This window comes from Solenopsis invicta, chromosome 12, assembly GCF_016802725.1.
Source record: "Solenopsis invicta isolate M01_SB chromosome 12, UNIL_Sinv_3.0, whole genome shotgun sequence".
NCBI lineage: Eukaryota > Metazoa > Arthropoda > Insecta > Hymenoptera > Formicidae > Solenopsis > Solenopsis invicta.
In genome coordinates, this window is record NC_052675.1 from 7,278,743 (window position 1) to 7,298,595 (window position 19,853).

Below are 19,853 nucleotides of genomic sequence, written 5' to 3' on the forward strand. Positions count from 1 at the left end.
GCGCAACTGGGCCTCATCCGGATAGAATGATGCTGGGTGCACCTTGGTGGGGAATCTAAACGCAGCCTAGCTCTGCACGTCTATCGCGCCAATGCAGCTGATCGCGACATCACCAGCGACGTCACATGTGCGCTTAATTCGTGCTTGTCAAGTAGTCTCGAAATTGTGCGAAATTGTTGGTGAATCGGCTGTGATCGGGTGATTGCGGCTGATCGTGTATCACGAACACGATCGACAGCGGAGAATGTACATACGCTCGATGTTGAGGAGGGAAGATGCTGAACTGATGCTTCCAAATGAGGTTAATAACGGTTTTTAAGCCGATGGAAATTGATTACCGACTGATTGTGATATCGAATAACGATGTTACTGTTTTAATGTTACTGTTGTTATTTCTCGAAGGTCCTGTCGTAGGCAAGACAGTCATCTGACGTGAAAGAAACGTCGCGAGCGCAACTGACTCTCCGCCACTATCCTGTACCATCCCAAAGCCAGAGAGAATGTACTGCCTACAGTGGTTGATTCCAGTGCTGCTGATACCGAAACCCGTGAATCCGGCGTTGCTGCAAACTCACGTTATGTTCATGGCGCTTTATCTCATTGGATTCTTCCTAGAGCGCAAGCCTTGTACTATCTGCAGTCTTGTATTCCTTGCTGCTGTCTTCCTCATCTGCTACAGTGGAATAGGCAATTGTCTGCTCTGGAGCACAAATTGCGATACAGTAAGATGTGACAACGGCTAAGATCACCGATTATCCGCTAACTTGCTACCACTTGGAGAATCATCCATCCCCTTGTTAGTTTTCCATTGTGCTTGCTATGTACGTGCGTGCGTGCGTGCGTGCGTGCGTGCGTGCGTGCGTGCGTACGTGCGAGCAAGCGAGCGAGTAAGTGAACGAGTTTTCAACACTCTTCCCTTCTCTCCTCTCTTCTCCTTTTTCAACACTCTTCCCTTCTCTTCTCTTTTCTCCGTTACTGCACAAAATAGCTTTTCTGTTTTGTCCATGGATGAAAATGATAGAATGTACGAGTAGCCTTTAGTAATCTTTTTCAGTTTTACTTAAATTAGCCAAGATTATCTAGATTACCAAAAATTTTGCTCCATCTACGATGTAATGTAATCTACTCGACATTTGCATATTTTTTGTATATAGACTTCACACAAAAATCATGAAATTCCGAATAAGCAAAAATGTGATATGATGTATTTGATGAAATTCATTACATAGATTCTGTAGAATATTGTCGCAATTGTTGACTGGACCCAAGTAAATTTTTGCAGATAGCATGATGCAGCTTTTTAATATAGCTCGTTAAATTTGCATTTTTCATACAAATTTCATATATTAATAAAATACTTGTTACAATAAAATGGAAAGAGAAGATTTATATGGCCAATGGAATATTCCTTTTAAGCTTATCCATAACTTCTAGAGGCAATTTTTTATTCCAGTGTCTCTTGTGTGATTTTAAATGGTTACTTTTTCACGGGATCCTGTGTTTTCCTTATGCAATACGCATTAAAGAGTACACATTGATAATTACAGAACTGCAACTTATTTTATTAAAATTACTTGCTTCATAGCAAGCAATACATAAAATGATTATTGAATTGATATTACTAAGTAAATAGAAATGTCGCGATTGATTTACGCCAGGTGTAACACAAATTATATTACAAATAATGCTACATAATAAAACTTTTCAAGTGAATGATATGTAGACCAAAATTTCTCAAGTAATAACTTGTCATCTGATCTAGTTAAAATAGTAGTTGGGAATGTGAAAGGGCTAAAGGAAAAGTAAGGGAATAGGGCTAAAACTCAATGTGAAACTTATTTTTTCCATATCGCCGTTTTTATGCAATTAGAAATCTAAAATGTATTTATTTCTTAATTCATATGTCTCATAAAAAGGAATTTAAACATAATTATTGATATCTGTGCTATAATTTGATTGTAAATTCACTTGCTATAATCCATAAATATTAATGTAATATCTAATTTAGCATAAGTAGCATTACCAATGTAAATATCAATACCAATAGTTATGGTAATTAAAAATTATTATTCATATAGCTTATCAATATAGGTGAAAATATATAGATTGAATTAAGTTATGTCAGTAAATCTTTTATGTCTGTCTTTAAAGCATATATATTATATATATATATATATATATATATATATATATATATATATATGTATGTATGTGAAAAGGTCAATTACCTTTTTGCATCTATTATGTAAGCTTATACTCGTAATATTTTGACATGAATTAAAGAACTTTGTTCTTCACAAACTTACAAAAATTATACCAGACTTGTAAACCTTAAGAATTTATGCAGATTTGAGTAAAAGCTTGATCAAAACTTTGCAATTATGCAAAAATTGTGTCCATATTTCTTGGTATATAAACACAAATAAAGAATCTGTGTCAACTTTGATTGGAGTCCCGATTAGACACCATAGATTTCACTCCGTTCATTAAAACAATGCACAATTAAAAATGTGCTGTAATGTTACAATACTACTCTTTGCAATCATTGCTCCAATATAAACTGAGAAACTTTATCAAAAGATAAATGAAAAAGAGCTGTGTAGATCCATAACACAAAGTAATAAAGAAATTCTCACTCAAACTTGTTTTTTTTTTCTGCATACCATGCATTACAAATATGTCGATAAAAGAACATTGCACTCGCATTAGGTATCAAAATAAAAATATGAAACGTTAAATTTTTTTAGAGCATATTTATTTTTATATTAAAAAAAATCATTGAAGGGCTTTTCCACGACCAAAGCCACCACGGAACTCTAGATCGCCGGTGCCCGCGCCAACATCGGCCTTCTTGTCACCAGCACCTGGAGGACCACCTGGTCCTCGTCTATATCCCGCGCGATCCTCCGTCGGTCTGGAGCCTTCGCTCCTAGTTGCGGCTGGTCTCGGTCTTGTAGTCTCGGATCTCGGTTGTTTCTTAAGGGTGGAGGGCACAATTTCAGGTGGTAAATGTAAGTATCCACGCAAATATTCAATACCATCGTTTGTCAGGTACCAATAGAAATGTCTCCATGCAAATTGTTCCTTCACATATCCTCTAGATTTTAAGGACTAAAAAAAATAGTTAACGGTAAACAAACGGATATACATCTATATTAGAAAATTTAACAAATATTAATATACAACCTAGTTATAATCCATAGTACAGTAAGATTTTATTTTCTATGCGCAATGTAAAAGGAATAGTGTAAAAATTTTTACCTGCATAGCCTTAATTACTTGAAGATTAGGAATATTTTCCAATTCTGGATGCTTTGATGCATGATAATCCTTCTTCGCTACCATGACTCCCTCTTTAAAAAGATACTCGTAAATAGCTACACGATTCTTTTTTGGCATCAACATTCTATAGAACAGAAAACAGTAATAAAATTAGTTCAATACACTCTAATTGATTTAGTTATAAATATTATAACAGTGATGCACAACGTTTTTTTAAACAGTTTTAAATAATCATTTTCAGAAATCTTGTGGATTGCATAGTCTATTTTGGTAGTACGTGTGTTATTTATATATGCATTACAGAAATAAAATGCGCAACCTACGTGGCCTGGAGCCACGGTCATGTATCGGGCCGTAGGCCACAAGTTGCACATCACTGTATCATAGTTTTAAAGAATGTTACAAACAGGAGGCATACTATTTAAGGTTATGATCGCATTAACAATATTAACAATCGCTACCAAGATACACGTGCGGAAATACCAATTTTATTATCAAAATTAGCATGCTTTAAAGTTAAATTTTGCATAACTATAATTAATTAAATAGCAAAAAATAAATTTTTATTCAAGAAAAATACGAGTGAAAGATACGAAGTATAAACTCGCAAATATTCTATGTAATACGTGAAAAACAAATACTAATAAATTATACTTGATTAGGATAAATTAAAGATTTTGATAAACTTTCCACTTTCTTATAATTTTTATAAATAAGCAGGATTAAAACGGATATCGTAGAAAACTCAACATACTTGACAACTTCAGCGTTTGCCTCTTCTCGGAAAAAGAATCGGTCAGCCTTTCGACGTTCGTTCGATTGTTCGATTCGATGACGCTCGGTGCAATCGTATGATTTCAGCTCGCTGATTCGTTCGCTCGCGATATCGATACGTCTATCGATATCTCGAATTATTGTAGGGCGCGTTCCACTAAAGCCCGTATCAGACTATGGCCGCTATTCATAGTCAATTCTTATTTCAAGAACGTCTTAAGATGCTAATATGGTTCTCTGATTGGTTGATGGCATCTTAATGTGATACTTAAGACAATCTTAAATATAAGAATCGACTATAGGCTTGTTTTCTATTCCTACACTAGACTGCACTGGAACGTTCCTTCTTGCTTTCACTACTTTCAAATATATATCTATTTCATTTTAAGTGCACACTAATTCAGGGAGTTCAGGAACAGAAAACAAACGGTATGAATACCGGCCTATGCATTGAAGATTAAGATTGAAGATTAAAGATTGAAATTTGACCAATCAAAACAAGGAAATTTTAACTCCTTTTATTTTGCTTGGCCAAAGCTCAATCTTTAATCTTCAATTTTCAATGCGTAATCTGATACGGGCTTTACACTGTGTCTCTTTAGGCTTGTTTTCTATTCCTGCACTAGACTGCACTGGAACGTTCCATCTTGCTTTCACTAACTTTCAAATATATATCTATTTCATTTTAAGTACACACGAATTCAGGGAGTTCAGGAACAGAAAACAAACGGTTTGTGTGACACTGGGTGTATTCCGAAAGTTCTATTGAAAATAGTCTTTTCAATCATAAAGTTGGTAGCTCTGTAACTAACTACGCTGTGTTCCATAATGTAATAGCGTTTTTCACTGGGCGACACTGAGTGCGCACTGGAAACTCGCCGAGTTCAGGCGACACTGCCCGAGTGCACTGACAGTGCGAGTTTCTTGCACTCTCAGCTAAACACGTCCATTATTTTCCGTGCAGTTTTATGGCGCATTATATTCGATACCTTTTGAACATTAGCATCACAAAAATTTGTAATTTAATATGGAAGGATCGATTAGTTTGTGTATTTCTTTTAGAATAAATACTGAAATATTAACTTTAACCCTTGAGCCGCTTGAAACGGACTTATATAATAAATTAAAGAGTAAGTATATACTTATGATCTTGGTTTTTGAGGTTATTCAATGCACATGTTAGAAAAGAAATTGATAAATTTCTATAAAATTAATTAATAAAAATAATAATAAAATTAATAAAATAATAAAATTAATTGGTAAGTACCACAGATTCCATTAGATTAAAAATAATTAATAATAATAATGTTATATAATAATAATAGTAATAGTAATAGTAGTAATAGTAATAATAGTAATAATAATAATATAATTAATAATACAATTATTAATAATATAATTATTTGTATTAGAGAATAAAACGTAGGAAATACGAATCAAACGCAATAGTTGGTGCGTCAATATAATAATACATATATTTCGCTATTAATACATAAACGTGAATACAAATAACGGACGCGTTTCAACTTTCCTTGAAGTCATTCTCAACGATAATTTTCAATTAACAAAATCATATATGCTAATTGTTAATTTAAAATTATCGTTGAGAATGACTTTAAAGAAAGTCGAAACGCGTCCGTTATTTGTATTCACATTTATGTACTGATAGCGAAATATATTTACTATTTATATTATTGACGCACCAACTACCGCATTTGACTCGCATTTCCTACGTTTTATTCTCTAATTTTAATACTACCAAGTCTATCTTAAATATTTTGATAATTATTTGTAGTATTGATACTATATATTTATACAATATATATTATTGCTTCACGTGTAATACAATATAATCTGCAGAAACAATGAAAACAGATGTACTTACATCTTTATCCGTTAAGTTATGCACCACCTGAACAAAATTTTTGATTTTCGGAATTTTCCGTGGATTTTTTAATACTTCTTCTTCATCACTGCTAGATGATGATGAAGAAAGCAAATCTAGTAATGCAATTGCTAATCGTGCGTCCCGCGCAGCTATGTTGCACTGAACTGTAGCGGAATTCTGTAACTCCTTAGCGACAATTCGGTATCGTTACAGCGTCGTTGCGCAGATATTATACATGGTAGAAAAGCTGCGCGACGACACGTAACGATATCCCTAGCTGTCGTTAAGAGTTACAGAATACGGCCAATGGCACCGTCTCTGGGAGTTCGTGCCGAAATCTTGCACGAAAGGGCAAAAATTCGGCACTAGCCTTCCCAGTGAAACAGCGCGCACCGGTTTCATGCGCACCGAAACGTTCAGTGAAACACGTTGCCCGTAGCGAGTACGCACTCAGTGCGCACCAGTTCTCCCAGTGAAAAACGCTATAAGTTAAATTTGTCATTATCATTGGCTTGCAAAGATTAGCAAAAGAGGTTAGTTTAATTTCTTGTATTTAATTATTTATAAAATAATTGTTATCATGTATTATTGATTAAAATATTATATTTACTGATAATAATTTTGATTTTAAAATAGGAATTGAAGAGCACAAAAACTTCCAAAGACTGAAAATTAACTGCAAAGTTTGTAGGATAAATTTTTTTATATTGCCAATATTAATATTATTTTTTTAATCTTACACTTATTTGATTTTGTATGAAATAAATATGAAATTATATTATGATAATATTTAATAAAAGTTTAACATTTATAAGCATGCCAGCTATAAGCTACTGTAGATTCTCCAACTACTTAAACAGAATAAATTTTATCATGCACTATTAGTGCACACAAACGGATATAATCTAATTTATTTACAATTAATAATTTAAAATTAATCAGAACTTGCGATTTTTAGCTTCACGGAATTTTTGGAAATCTATTTTTTGCTTAATTCCTATTTTGAAATAAAAATAATTGTTAGTAATTATTATTTTAATAATACATGATTAGAATTATTTTAATAAATAATACGTCATTAAAATTATTTTATAAATAATTAAATTACAAGAAATTAAACTAACTTCTCCGATGGTCTCTGCAAGCTAACAAAATCACAAACTCAACTTTTATTACGGAACACAGCGTAGTTAGTTACAGTGTTACCAACTTTATTATTAAAAGGAATATTTTTGATAGAACTTTTGGAATACACCCACTGTGTCACATTAGGCCTGTTTCCTATTCCTGCACTAGACTACACTGGAACGTTCCTTCTTGCTCTCATTAACTTTCAAATATATATCTATTTCATTTTAAGTGCACACTAATTCAGGGAGTTCAGGAACAGAAAACAAACGGACTGTGGCACTCTTGTTGAAAAGCACCCTAGGCCACTATCGTAAGTTTCTGGTCTGTTTTTTTCAACTGCATTTAAAGTAAAACCGAAAAGAACACACCAACAGCGTCACGTGAACGATTTGTGGCCGACCGGCGACTGAGCAGCTACTTCCTGTAGGCCTATTCTCTAATGGCTTCTGCACACCAGGGGGTCTATTATGTAACATTTCCCCTAGGGCGGAAACGTGAAAAGTGAAAAGTTTCACGTGAACTGCACTATCATGTACACCCAAGGACTTTGATTCTGTCCATGGGGAAATTTTTCAAACTGAGAAGTCATCACTTTCTACATACTCGCAGTTCATGATTAATGAAACAACTAGAGCTTATTGGCCGTTACGTTAATCATAAACTGTAAATATGTAGAAAGATAGCGACTTCTCAGTTTGGAAAATTTCCCCATGGACAGAATCAAAGTCCTTGGGTGTACGATTCCACGGAATCATGTAATTCACTCATGAGCGGAAATATGAACTTTTTCACGTGAACTTTTTCGCCATTAGCCGTGATGGCGAAAAGGTGAAAATTTAGGGAATTAATAAATTGTATGTATTTTGAAATAAGAATGAAAGTGTGGTAACAGTGTGGTAACAGTTTGAAGAGGTATTATTGAAGAGGTTAACCTTTTTGGTATTGCATTGCGTTGATAGGATAAAGTAATACATACATAAATAAAAATAATGCTTTTGTGATGTAATTAGGTTTGATATTTATATTTGACAAATTGATATTTTGATAATTATATAGAATGAGGTTTCATCAAATGCAAATTTAGATAAAAATATACTTTAAACGCGTTTTGATACACAATGATATAAGAAAGGTACGTCTTGTGAAATAGAATATTAATCAATCATGTAAGTGTTTATAACTTATAAATTTGGAAAATACATGTGTGAGCGAGAATTCAGTTTTGATCAAGGTCGTATTCTAAATTATTCAATATTTTTTAATTAAACGAAGTTAAATTTAATGACTAATGAAATTAATTTACTTTAAAATTTGCACACAAAAAATACTAATTAAAATTAATTTTGAAAAACAATGCTTGAATTAAATTACAATGTAATTTTGAGTATTAGATTACTACATAATAAAATAGTTGTTACAATATATGGATCATTAAAAATAAATGTAATATATATTATATTTGTAAATTAAGTTTATGCAATATAACTAAGAAATATTGCTATTTATTTATGAATATCTTTTTTACAATTTTTTTTTATATAATAAAATTTTTACAGTAAAAGTTATATTGTAAAAGCAGGTAGAAACCTTTTTCACGATCGCTTGATAGTTGCAATGACAGAGCCTCTAATGGTGAATTTCGGAACGCAAACTAAACTTCCGCGCATTATTCATACATAATCGCTGTGCGTGAAAAGATTCACGTGAACTCTCTATGAGTGAAAAATGAAAAATGAAAAGTGAAAAGTGAAACGTGAAAAGTTCCACGTGAAATTACATGATTGACCCCCAGCGCGATGACGCGACACGTGACGCCCGATTATCCAATGGGCGTACGTCTTTTCAAAAAAATTGTACGCCTATTGGATAATCGCGCGTCGCGTGTCGCGTCATCGCGCTGGTGTGCAGGAGCCATAACTTTATAACGACAATTTGGTATCGTTACAGCGTCGTTGCGCACATATTATACAGTCGTGAGCTAAAAGGTTGCAACACATTTTCTTCGATGTCATTAATCGGCAAACGTAATTGGTTGGATCCACAGGTAAGAACCAATTATGTTCGCCGTTTGATGAGCAAGTCTACATTTCAAAAACCATCGAAGAAAATATGTTGCAACCTTTTAGCTCACGACTATACAGTCGTGTTCATTATAATTGCGACACTATTTTTTAGATGCGTTTCTGAACGCGCAACTATAACAAGAACTGAGAACATGATTGGTTCTTACTTGTGGATCCAACCAATTACGTTCGCCGCTCGATGAGCAAGGCTACATTCCAAAAACCATCGAAAAAAAAGTGTCGCAACTATAATGAATACGACTGTACAATTGCCTGCATTATAGTTGCGACACTTTTTTTCAATGCGTTTCTGAACGCGCAATTATAACAAGAGCTGAGAACATGATTGGTTGTTACTTGTAGATCTAACCAATTACGTTTGCCACTCGATCAGAAAAGCTACATTCCAAAAACCATCAAAGAAAAAGTGTCGCAACTATAGGCTTGTTTTCTATTCCTGCACTAAACTGCACTGGAACGTTCCTTCTTGCTTTCGCTAACTTTGAAACATCTATCTATTTCATTTTAAGTGTACACTTATTTAGAGAGTTCAGGAACAGAAAACAAACGGTATAATGCAGGCAATTGTACACCCAAGGACTTTAATTCTGTCCATGGGGAAATTTTCCAAACTGAGAAGTCACCATTTTCTACATATTCGCAGTTCATGATTAATGAAACAACTAGAGCTTATTGGTTGTTACGGTAATCATAAACTGGAAGTATGTAGAAAGATAGCGACTTTTTAGTTTGAAAAATTTTCCCATGGACAGAATCAAAGTCCTTGGGTGTACAGTCGTGTTCATTATAGTTGCGACACTTTTTCTTCCAAGCGTTTCTGAACGCGCAACTATAACGAGAGCTGAGAACATGATTGGTTCTTACTTATGGATCCAACCAATTACGTTTGCCGCTCGATGAGCAAGGCTACATTCCAAAAACCATCAAAGAAAAAGTGTCGCAACTATAATGAACATGACTGTACAGTCGTGTTTATTATAGTTGCGACACTTTTTCTTCGATGGTTTTTGGAATGTAGTTTTGCTCATTGAGCGGTGAACATAATTGGCTGGATCCACAAGTAAGAACCAATAATGTTCTCAGCTCTTGTTATAGTTGCGCGTTCAGAAACGCATCTAAGAAAAAATGTCGCAACTATAATGAACACGACTGTACAGTCGCCTGCATTATAGTTGCAACACTTTTCTTTCGATGCGTTTCTGAACGCGCAACTATAACGAGAGTTGAGAACGTGATTGGTTCTTACTTGTAGATCTAACCAATGACGTTCGCCGCTCGATGAGAAAGGCTACATTCCAAAAACCATCGAAGAAAAAGTGTCGCAACTATAATGCAGGCAACTGTACAGTCGTGTTCATTATAAATGCGACACTTTTTCTTCGATGGTTTATGGAATGTAGCCTTGCTCATCGAGCGGCAAACGTCGTTGGTTGGATCCACAAGTAAGAACCAATCATGTTCTCAGCTCTTATATAGTTGCGTGTTCAAAGACGCATCTAAGAAAAAGTGTTGCAACTATAATGAACACGACTGTACACTCGAAAACTTTGATTCTGTCCATGGGGAAATTTTCTAAATTGAGAAGTCACCACTTTCTACATACTCGCAGTTTATGATTAATGAACGACTAAATTTTATTGGGCTTTACATTAATCATAAACTGTAAGTACGTAAAAAGTTAGCGACTTCTTAGTTTGGAAAATTTCCCCATAGACAGAATCAAATTCTATGGGTGTACAAAATTTAAGATAACTTAGACATTCATTCGGCTCCTCTCTCAGTATTGTTTTACGCCAATTACAAAGTAAACTGGCTTGCCCGATAATGTTAACATATCTATAAATTAATTACATAGTTAACTTAACAATTCATTGTTTCATATATAATCATATTTTTATTATATAAAAAAAAATAAGTAACAATATAAAATCTTCTTGGAAGAATTTATGATCTTAAACAGACATAATTTGCTTACAAGGGGAGGACCAGGTGAGAGACTCTGGGATTTTGATCCCAAGGTTATTTATTTTTAGTTATTTTGGAGATGAAAGAAAAGTTTACGTTTCCCGGCGTTTCATCGAATAAGCCTTAGTTTCGAAACAATATATTTGTGAAAATTGGCCATACCGCGGCGCGCCATATGAGCCTTTCCGGTAACTGTTCTCGCAACCAGTGCAGTCGACTCCGTGCGTTAGGTGCTTGCTTTACAATCGTAAGATCCGGGTTCGCTCCCGGATGTATGCAATATTTTTTTTTTTTTTTTTTTAATAAATGTATTTATTTATCTTGATGATATTAATACAGTATGCAAATTTCTAAAATAAAAAATTTAATTTAATATTATTTTCTAAACTTTAATTTAAATTTAATTTGAAGGGAATTTGAATTCAAGTAATAATATTTGAAATAATAAATAGGTAATAATAATAATAATAATATATGTTATTTGAAATGGATAACATATAAGAGCAACGTATTTAAATTTTCAAATTGTTTAATTTAAAATTTAATTGGAAATAATATTAACAGTATTTTAAAATTCTAATTTTTAAAATAATTAATCGTAAAAGAAGAATAATAAACAAACATCTGATTGTGAATGTGAATGTAAATACTTTTATTACAAAAGTTAATTATTTAAGTATTGCAGATTTTACTTATATATTATTGTTATTGTTACCTATTTATTATTTCAAATATTATTACTTGAATTCAAATTCCCTTCAAATTAAATTTAAATTGAAGTTTAGAAAATGATATTAAATTAAATTTTCTATTTTAGAAATTTGCATACTATATTACAGTGCTCGGAGTTAGTTGCTCATTTCGAGCCGATTCTCGAAGCGACGCCCACTGTCCCCTCACTACTGCTCGCCGCTCGACGATCGAGCCGATGATCGCGCGGCTGGCGCTCTGCATCAGGAGCGTCTCTGAGTGAAAAATACGCTGGTTGCGTACCATTCGAGAAATTTGTCGTAAAAAATTTTTCTTTTTACATAATTTTTATAAAAAAAATTTTCTGTTATTTAGAGAAAATTTTATTTATAAAAATCTGTTATTTACATTTTCTGTTATATATTTTTGTAAAAATATAAATGACAATAATGTACGATAATTAGAATTAAGATAAGTTTTTCGCATCACCTTTGAAGTACTATTGCAGATGCGTTTTTTAAAGTGGTTTTTCTCGTATGTCTATTTGACTACAAAAATATCTAAGAAGATTATAAAATATACGGTTCGAGAAAATATTTTAATGTAAAACATTTAATTAAACACGAAAACAGGAGAATTAACTAATTTTCTTAAAAATTAATTTGATTTTCTAAGTCGTTTCTAGGACATACATCATCTTTAACGCGGGAAAAGAATACGATGCTAATAAAAATTTTAATTTTTTTTTTCTAAAGAAAAAGCTCTCATCGATTCTTGATTTTACAATTTTGTCACTTAATGAAATGTTGCTCACTTTTTCAATAGTTAAAAAATTTTTGAACGACTCTATTGCTACGATGAGGCATTTCTTTACAAATTTCCCTTTAGTGAACGGAATTCAAAATTACGTACGACGCTATAAGAGCTTCTACTGAAGACGTAGCATTATCGGCATAAAGATTCGAACCTTATATTTGTAGGAACTACAATCTTTTTGATGAATTCATTTTAAAATCCTTCAATCAAATCGAATTTCTTCTTGTCCATATATTTTGAATACTTACTTGTGTGTATGTTTAATATTATAATGTCTGACGATGGCATTTTTTACGGCAGATAATAACTACATAAAAAGTAGTTTTATTATATAATAAATTAATGTAAAACAAATTCCCACTCCTTGTCAAAAGATTACACATATCTATCCATTCCTTAAATGCATTTAATGGTAATATTATACTAAAAAGAAGGAAATAATGTTTACAAGTTTACTATTATACTTTGCTTGTAGTATTTTTATAGCGCACACCTACTCTTGCTGCGCACTGATATGCAATTGTTTTTCCTCTTTTGCTGTTTCTCAATAGTTGTTTACCAGCGAGGCGCAGGCGACACGTGTACGTTAAAATTCTTACTTCTTTATATATAATCTTATATTTTCATATATAATTTGTATATATAATCTTATATAATCTTATTTCTTATTAAGATTATTGAGTTTTGAGGATTCGTAGCTAAACGTGTAAAAACAGAAGATATTATTAACGTGTTAGAGCTATTTGTGATTGTGTTATATGTGATAGTGATACGTGTGATAGATAGAGGATGGATAAATACGTTCAATCTTTTGATAAGGCATGGGAAGAATTTTTTTTTTTGTATCAATTAACAATAAAACCACTTGTCTTCTATGTGGTTATGAACCATCCGTTGTAAAAAAATATAATGTTCATAGGCATTATAATATCAAACATTCGAGTGATTATTCAGAATATGTGGACAAGGAGAAATTCGATATAATTGAGGGCTTAAAATTAGTTTATCAAGAAGGTTATTCGAATTCTTTTATCAAAAATCCTACACCTTCAGTAAAAGCTCTTACAGCGTTATACGCAATTTCGAATTTAATTGCGAAAAATTTTAAATCCTTCACTGAAGGACAATTTGTAAAAGAGTGCCTCATCACAACAGTAGAGTCATTCGGAAATTTTTTGACTCTTGAAGAAGCTAGCAGCATTCCACTAAGTGACAAAACTATAAAATCAAGGATCGAAGACATTGCTTTTTCTTTAAAAAATAAATTAAAATCTTTATTAGCATCTTGCTCTTACTTTTCATTATGTCTCGATGAAAGCACCGATAATCGGCATGTGAGTCAATTGAGTATTTTTGCTCGAATCGTGCAAAACGATTTCTCACATGTCGAGGAGCTTTTAAATTTAGTTCCATTACATAATACAACAAGGGGAATTGATATTTTTGAAGCTGTTAATCAAACTCTTCAAAAATTTGATATAGATTTTTCAAAATGTTTGGCTATTGTAACTGTAGGGCCAACAAGGAGATCGCCAATCAGTACATAATTTTAGTAATGTAGACTGTAAGTTGCGAAGACATGTGTCAACATGTCTGTGCAGGATCGGGATGCGGCGTAAACCGTGCGTCCAGCGCGCCCTTCCATCGGGGCACGAGCCAATAAAGCAAAAAGGCGACAGGACGCACGGTATAAATGCGGGCATCCGATAGCCTGCGCGGGGTCTTCTCTTCTACAATCTCGCTAAGTTAAGCATTGTTGTGACACTCTTTTCTGTACATTGATCCATAATACATTACTTCCTACACTAAGTTAAACATTGTTGTGACACTCTTTTCTGTACATTGATCCATAATACGTTATTTCCTACAACTTTGGGGGCTCGTCCTAAGATATCTGTTCGCGATACGTCTTTAAGTAAATCGGTATAACGAGTGTTGTACCGTGAAGCCATGGCAGACAACGAGTTAAACATCGATGAACTACACGTCGATGAACTGAAGGAAGAACTTAAAAAATTAAATCTGCAAATTAACGGTAGCAAAACAGTACTACGCGAACGATTGAGAGCGGCCATTTGCAAAGCAGGAAATTCAATGGAAGGAAAAGACGGAAAGAAGTCGAAAGATGTAGAGGGGAACGAAGAAGACGGCAAAAGAAAACCCGGTGAGAAGAATATTGATAGTGACGAAGAGATTGATAGTGATAGCGACAGTGACGAAGAGACTGATAGCGATAACAATAGCGAAGAAGACAGTGAGAATGAGACAACAGTGAGAAGAAAAAAGACAACGAGACTACCACTTTCGTTCAAAGACGTTGAAGATTCATTACAAACATTTAGTGGTAATGGGAAAGAAAATATCCGAAAATGGATGAAAGAATTCAAGGAAACAAGTAAAATTTGTCGGTGGTCAGAAGTTCAGAAAATAATATACGCCAAAAAGTTATTGCGTGGATCAGCCAAGTTATTTGTGTCATATGAAAAATGCGCTACTTCGTGGAAAAAACTAAAAAAATCGCTAATTAAAGAATTTGCTAAAACAATCAACAGCAAGTCAGTGCACAAAGAATTATCACGGGCAAAAAAAGAGGATGATGAATCATACCACGAGTACATGTATCGTATGATGGAAATTGCTAGTCATACTGATATCGAATTTGAAGCCAAGATCCAGTATATAATCGAAGGAATCCCAGACGAAGCAATGAATAAAACTATTCTGTATGGCGCAAAAAATGTTAAGGACCTGAGAAAGCGACTAACACCCCACACAACACGAAGTCGACTATGAGCCGACTTTAAGCTGACTATAAAAGGCAAGAGTTGACTTTTAAGTCAATCTGTCAGTCGACTGTGAGTCGACTGATAGTAGACGAATGTCCCAAAAGTAGTTGACTGTCAGTCGACTTTTCAAGTTGACAATAAGTTGACTGTGAGTCGACTATTTGTCGACTATTAGTCACTACAATTTATATAGTCGTATAAAATACAATTGATAAATCAATAATTTAAACGTAATAAATTATAGTTTCCAAAAAAATATTTCTTCCTTTTGGTTCAAAAGGATTAAATAAAGATTAAATTTGAATTAAACATTTATATACAAGATTTAATAATCATACAAATTGTTATTTACACGTAAAAATATAAAATTTTATGTGGAACAGCGAACCACATACACATCACATTTGAAAAGAACGAAAGCGAATTTCGTCTTGAGATTACAACAATTAATTCCCAAAAGTTTTACTGAAGTGAGATTTAGAAAAACAGTCGCGGTAGCGCCTAGATATAATGCTTGTGGCCGCACTCGACTCACGAGAAAATCTTCCGCGGCGTGGCCACCTAGTGGAAGCCGCGCAAGCCGCGAAGACGCGAAGACTGGCGTCGCGAAAAAGCTTTGAGACCATAGACATAGTACAAAGTCTATGTTTGAGAGTCAAAACCAAAGCAAATCGCTCGATTTTTGAAAGCACCGTAATATGTTTTTACGTGTAAAATAACTATTAATAATTGAATGTCTTGGATTTTAACCATATTCGATATTTCTAAAATGATTTATAAATGTTTTTCATTTCATAAATAATATACGTTTTCAATAAACCTTTAATTAGCTATACCGAATGTGTATAAAATACGTTTATTATTCGTTTAAATATTGCTGCAATGAAAACATATAAATATAATTTACGTTTAAACTTTTATTAACATATTTACATTAAAAAGTATATTATACCTGGATATTAAATTCTATTTTTGATAGGTTATTTAAAGGGACAACTTTTACAAATCATAAACGTATTTAAGAAATGTTTATTTAATTAGTATATAATTGTATTTGATAGTATTTTTATACGTGTTATAAATATTTCTGGCATTTTATAAACCATTTTTCAACGTATAAAATACGTTCCGTATTATATATATGTGATAAGAACGATTATTATAAACGTACTATATATTGCACTAACGTATAAAAACCGTTTTACCTATATACGTATCTGCCACATATCTATACCTGTTTTATACCATACTTGCGTTTAATAAACGTATATAAAACGATCCAGTTTTTATTGGGTTTATTGTGAATAGTCGACTAACAATCATTTATATATTAACTATTAAAAGTAGTGTGCTGGTGATTATTGCAAATAATCTGATTATGAAATCAATAATCATTTCCTAAAAGAACTATTGGGGAATAATTATTGCAAATAATCTCATTATGAAATCAATAATTACTCATTCAAAAACTATTAGGAAATGATTATTGCAAATAACCCAATTATTAGATGCTACATAATCACTATTAGAGAATTAATAATAACTATTGTAAGTCAATAGTGATTATTGGCTTTCCAATAGTTCATTTCCGTAAGGGACGCTAACGAGCTACGAGCAAATTAAAACTAAGATTTCTTTTTATATTGTCTTTTTGGCAAGATAAAATATCTATCATTTATATCTTTACGCTTTGTCAAAAAGATATAAATAACTTAAAAGAGTATAAGATCTTTTGTCATAAAAAGAACAAAGTTTTCGTCGACTTTGAGTCATATATCAGTCGACTATTTATTAACCATTGACTTTCACAAGTCGACAAATAGTCAACAAACAGTTAATTGCTGTCGAGTTATAGTCAACTATTGAAAGTCGCCTTTAAGTCAACTGAGAAAAGTCGGCTACTAGTCGACTAACAGTCACGCGTGTTCTGTGGGACAATATGAGGTTATGAAAAACAGCCAGAAAAAACAGCCCGCGGGACCAGGCAAGGAAATGAGGCGGGAAGCATCGCAAACACAGGATGGCAAATCAACAGACGTTAGAAGATGTTACAATTGCGGAGGGAAGGACCATAAAACAGCAGAATGCCCGTTCAAGGACAAGGGCACCAAATGTTTCCAATGCAGGGAGTTTGGTCATGTGGCGGCCAATTGCGGAAAGCGTACGGCCGTTAAACAGGTTAACGAATGCAACGTTCCGGTAAAGTACGACCAAAAAATATATAAAACTGTAATTATTAAAGAAAAATCGATAGTCGCCTTGTTAGATACGGGTAGCGATCTGCACTTAATAAAGGCGGAAGAGTACATCAAATTAGGACATTCCCCTCCACTCTCGAGTCCGGCAATTTCATGTAAAAGTTTGAGTAAAGACTATGTATCAACATTAGGAAGTTTCACAATTAATGTAATAATAGACGACAAAGATTTTCAATTAACAATACATGTAATCTCAGATATGCATCTAAATCACAGTTTATTACTTGGTTCAGATTTATTAAGAAACGCGAATATCGAAATAATGGGAAAAAATGCGACAATAACGAAGCGCGTTGATGGAGTAACTGACTTATCCGAAACTCCTAAAATACCAGAAATTTTCTGCATAAATGTCGAAGAATCTATATGTAAAACAAATAATCAGCAGCTAGTGAAAATTCACGACATTGAAAACTCCATGATCCAGCGCGAAATAGAAGACATAATAAAAAATTATAAGCCAAAGAAATTAAAAAAAACTAGCGTTAAAATGCAGATCGTACTAAAAGACGAAATACCTGTATATCAGCGTCCGCGAAGGCTCGCGCCGGCCGAAAAAGTTAAAGTAAACGAGCAAATCGACAATTGGCTGCGCGACGGAATTATCAGACCCAGCACTTCAGAGTATGCTAGCCCAATAACGCTTGTTAAAAAGAAAAACGGTGACATGCGGTTGTGCGTCGATTATAAAAAGTTAAATAATAAAAAACCGATATCCACTTCCGTTAATAGATGATCAAATAGACCGCTTGCAAAGTGCATCACTTTATAGTACCCTCGACTTAAAAGACGGATTTTTTCACGTTTCCATAAGCGAAGATAGTTGCAAATACACAGCGTTTATTATACCAGATGGGCACTTCGAATTTTTAAAAGTTCCGTTTGGTCTTTGCAATTCACCCGCAATATTTCAAAAATTTATAAATGTCACATTTCAAGAATTAATTTCTAATGGCACCGTCTTGACTTATTTGGATGACCTGATAATTCCCTTGCGCGACGAAGAAGAAGGAATGCGAGGATTGCGAAATGTTTTATCTGTAGCGAGCGAACACGGTCTAAATATTAACTGGAATAAATGTCGTTTCCTCAGTAACCGAATCGAGTATCTAGGTCATATCATCGAAAACGGAAGCGTGCGTCTTTCTGAACAGAAAACACAAGCAGTGATAAATTTTCCAGCTCCCACTAATACAAAACAAATTCAAAGTTTTCTTGGATTAACCGGATATTTCAGAAAGTTTATTCGAGGATATTCTGAGATCGCGCGCCCATTATCTGATCTTCTTAAAAAAGAAACACAATTTCAATTTGAAGATAAACAAAAATGCGCATTTCAAAAATTAAAGGATATTCTAACTTGTGAGCCACTGTTAAAATTATATCGTGTGGGAGCAGATACCGAACTCCATACTGATGCGTCCAGCCACGGTTTCGGAGCAATTTTATGTCAACGGGACGATCAAGACCAATTATTTCATCCCGTGTATTATGCGAGCTGGAAAACATCACAAGCAGAATCAAAATATTCGAGCTACGAACTTGAAGTTCTCGCTATAATTAGAGCATTGAACAAGTTCCGCGTATATCTTCTGGGTATACCATTTAAGATTATTACCGATTGTCGTGCATTCACCTTACAATGAATAAAAAAGATTTATGCATATGCGTCGCGAGGTGGGCGTTGTTATTAGAGGAATTTGATTATACTATTGAACATAGATCTGGTAGAGCGATGCGTCACGTCGACGCTCTTAGTCGGAATTTACCAGAAGTTATGTATTTCCAAGAGGACAATAATAGTCTCATAGCGAGATTAGCGAATACACAGCAAAAGGATGAAGCACTAAAGCCAATCATTAAGTTGACTGAAAGTGGAGGTTATAGCGATATTTTGCAAAACAATATCCTATATAAAAATTGCGATGGTAATATGCTCATCGTGGTTCCAAAAGCAATGCAAGTAGATATAATAAAGCAAATTCATGAGAAAGGTCATTTTGGAATAAAAAAAGTGGAACAACTTTTAAAACGAGAATTTTGGTTTTCAAAAATGCGTGAAAAAATAGATAAAGTTATTAAGAATTGCATTACTTGCATTCTTGCCGAACGGAAACACGGAAAGCAAGAAGGATTTTTAAGAAGTATACCCAAATATAACGCGCCGTTAGAAACATAT

The 19,853-nt window shown here is 33.5% G+C and overlaps 2 protein-coding genes across 2 annotated transcripts; one reads left to right on the forward strand and one right to left on the reverse strand.

The window, feature by feature from the left end:
* LOC105201319 (bladder cancer-associated protein) lies at positions 1-2,641 on the forward strand. The gene is made up of 2 exons (XM_011169288.3): positions 1-301; positions 403-2,641. Exon 2 carries the CDS (start codon positions 501-503, stop codon positions 741-743), a length of 243 nt encoding a protein of 80 aa, XP_011167590.1. The 5' UTR covers positions 1-301; positions 403-500; the 3' UTR covers positions 744-2,641.
* Positions 2,642-2,745: 104 nt separating this feature from the next.
* On the reverse strand, positions 2,746-4,183 carry LOC105198117 (40S ribosomal protein S10). Its single transcript, XM_011164765.3, has 3 exons — positions 4,037-4,183; positions 3,262-3,406; positions 2,746-3,111 (listed from the first exon to the last, which is right to left on the reverse strand). Exons 2-3 carry the CDS (start codon positions 3,403-3,405, stop codon positions 2,776-2,778), a joined length of 480 nt encoding a protein of 159 aa, XP_011163067.1. The 5' UTR covers position 3,406; positions 4,037-4,183; the 3' UTR covers positions 2,746-2,775.
* Positions 4,184-19,853: the final 15,670 nt, after the last annotated feature.

Excerpts from the sequence above, each read along its gene's own strand:
- LOC105201319 (XM_011169288.3), top strand. The coding sequence starts at position 501 with ATGTACTGCCTACAGTGGTTGATTCCAGTGCTGCTGATACCGAAACCC.
- LOC105198117 (XM_011164765.3), bottom strand. The coding sequence starts at position 3,405 with ATGTTGATGCCAAAAAAGAATCGTGTAGCTATTTACGAGTATCTTTTT. Across the intron at positions 3,112-3,261 it reads AAGTAATTAAGGCTATGCAG|TCCTTAAAATCTAGAGGATA; the intron begins GTAAAAATTTTT and ends TATTTTTTTTAG.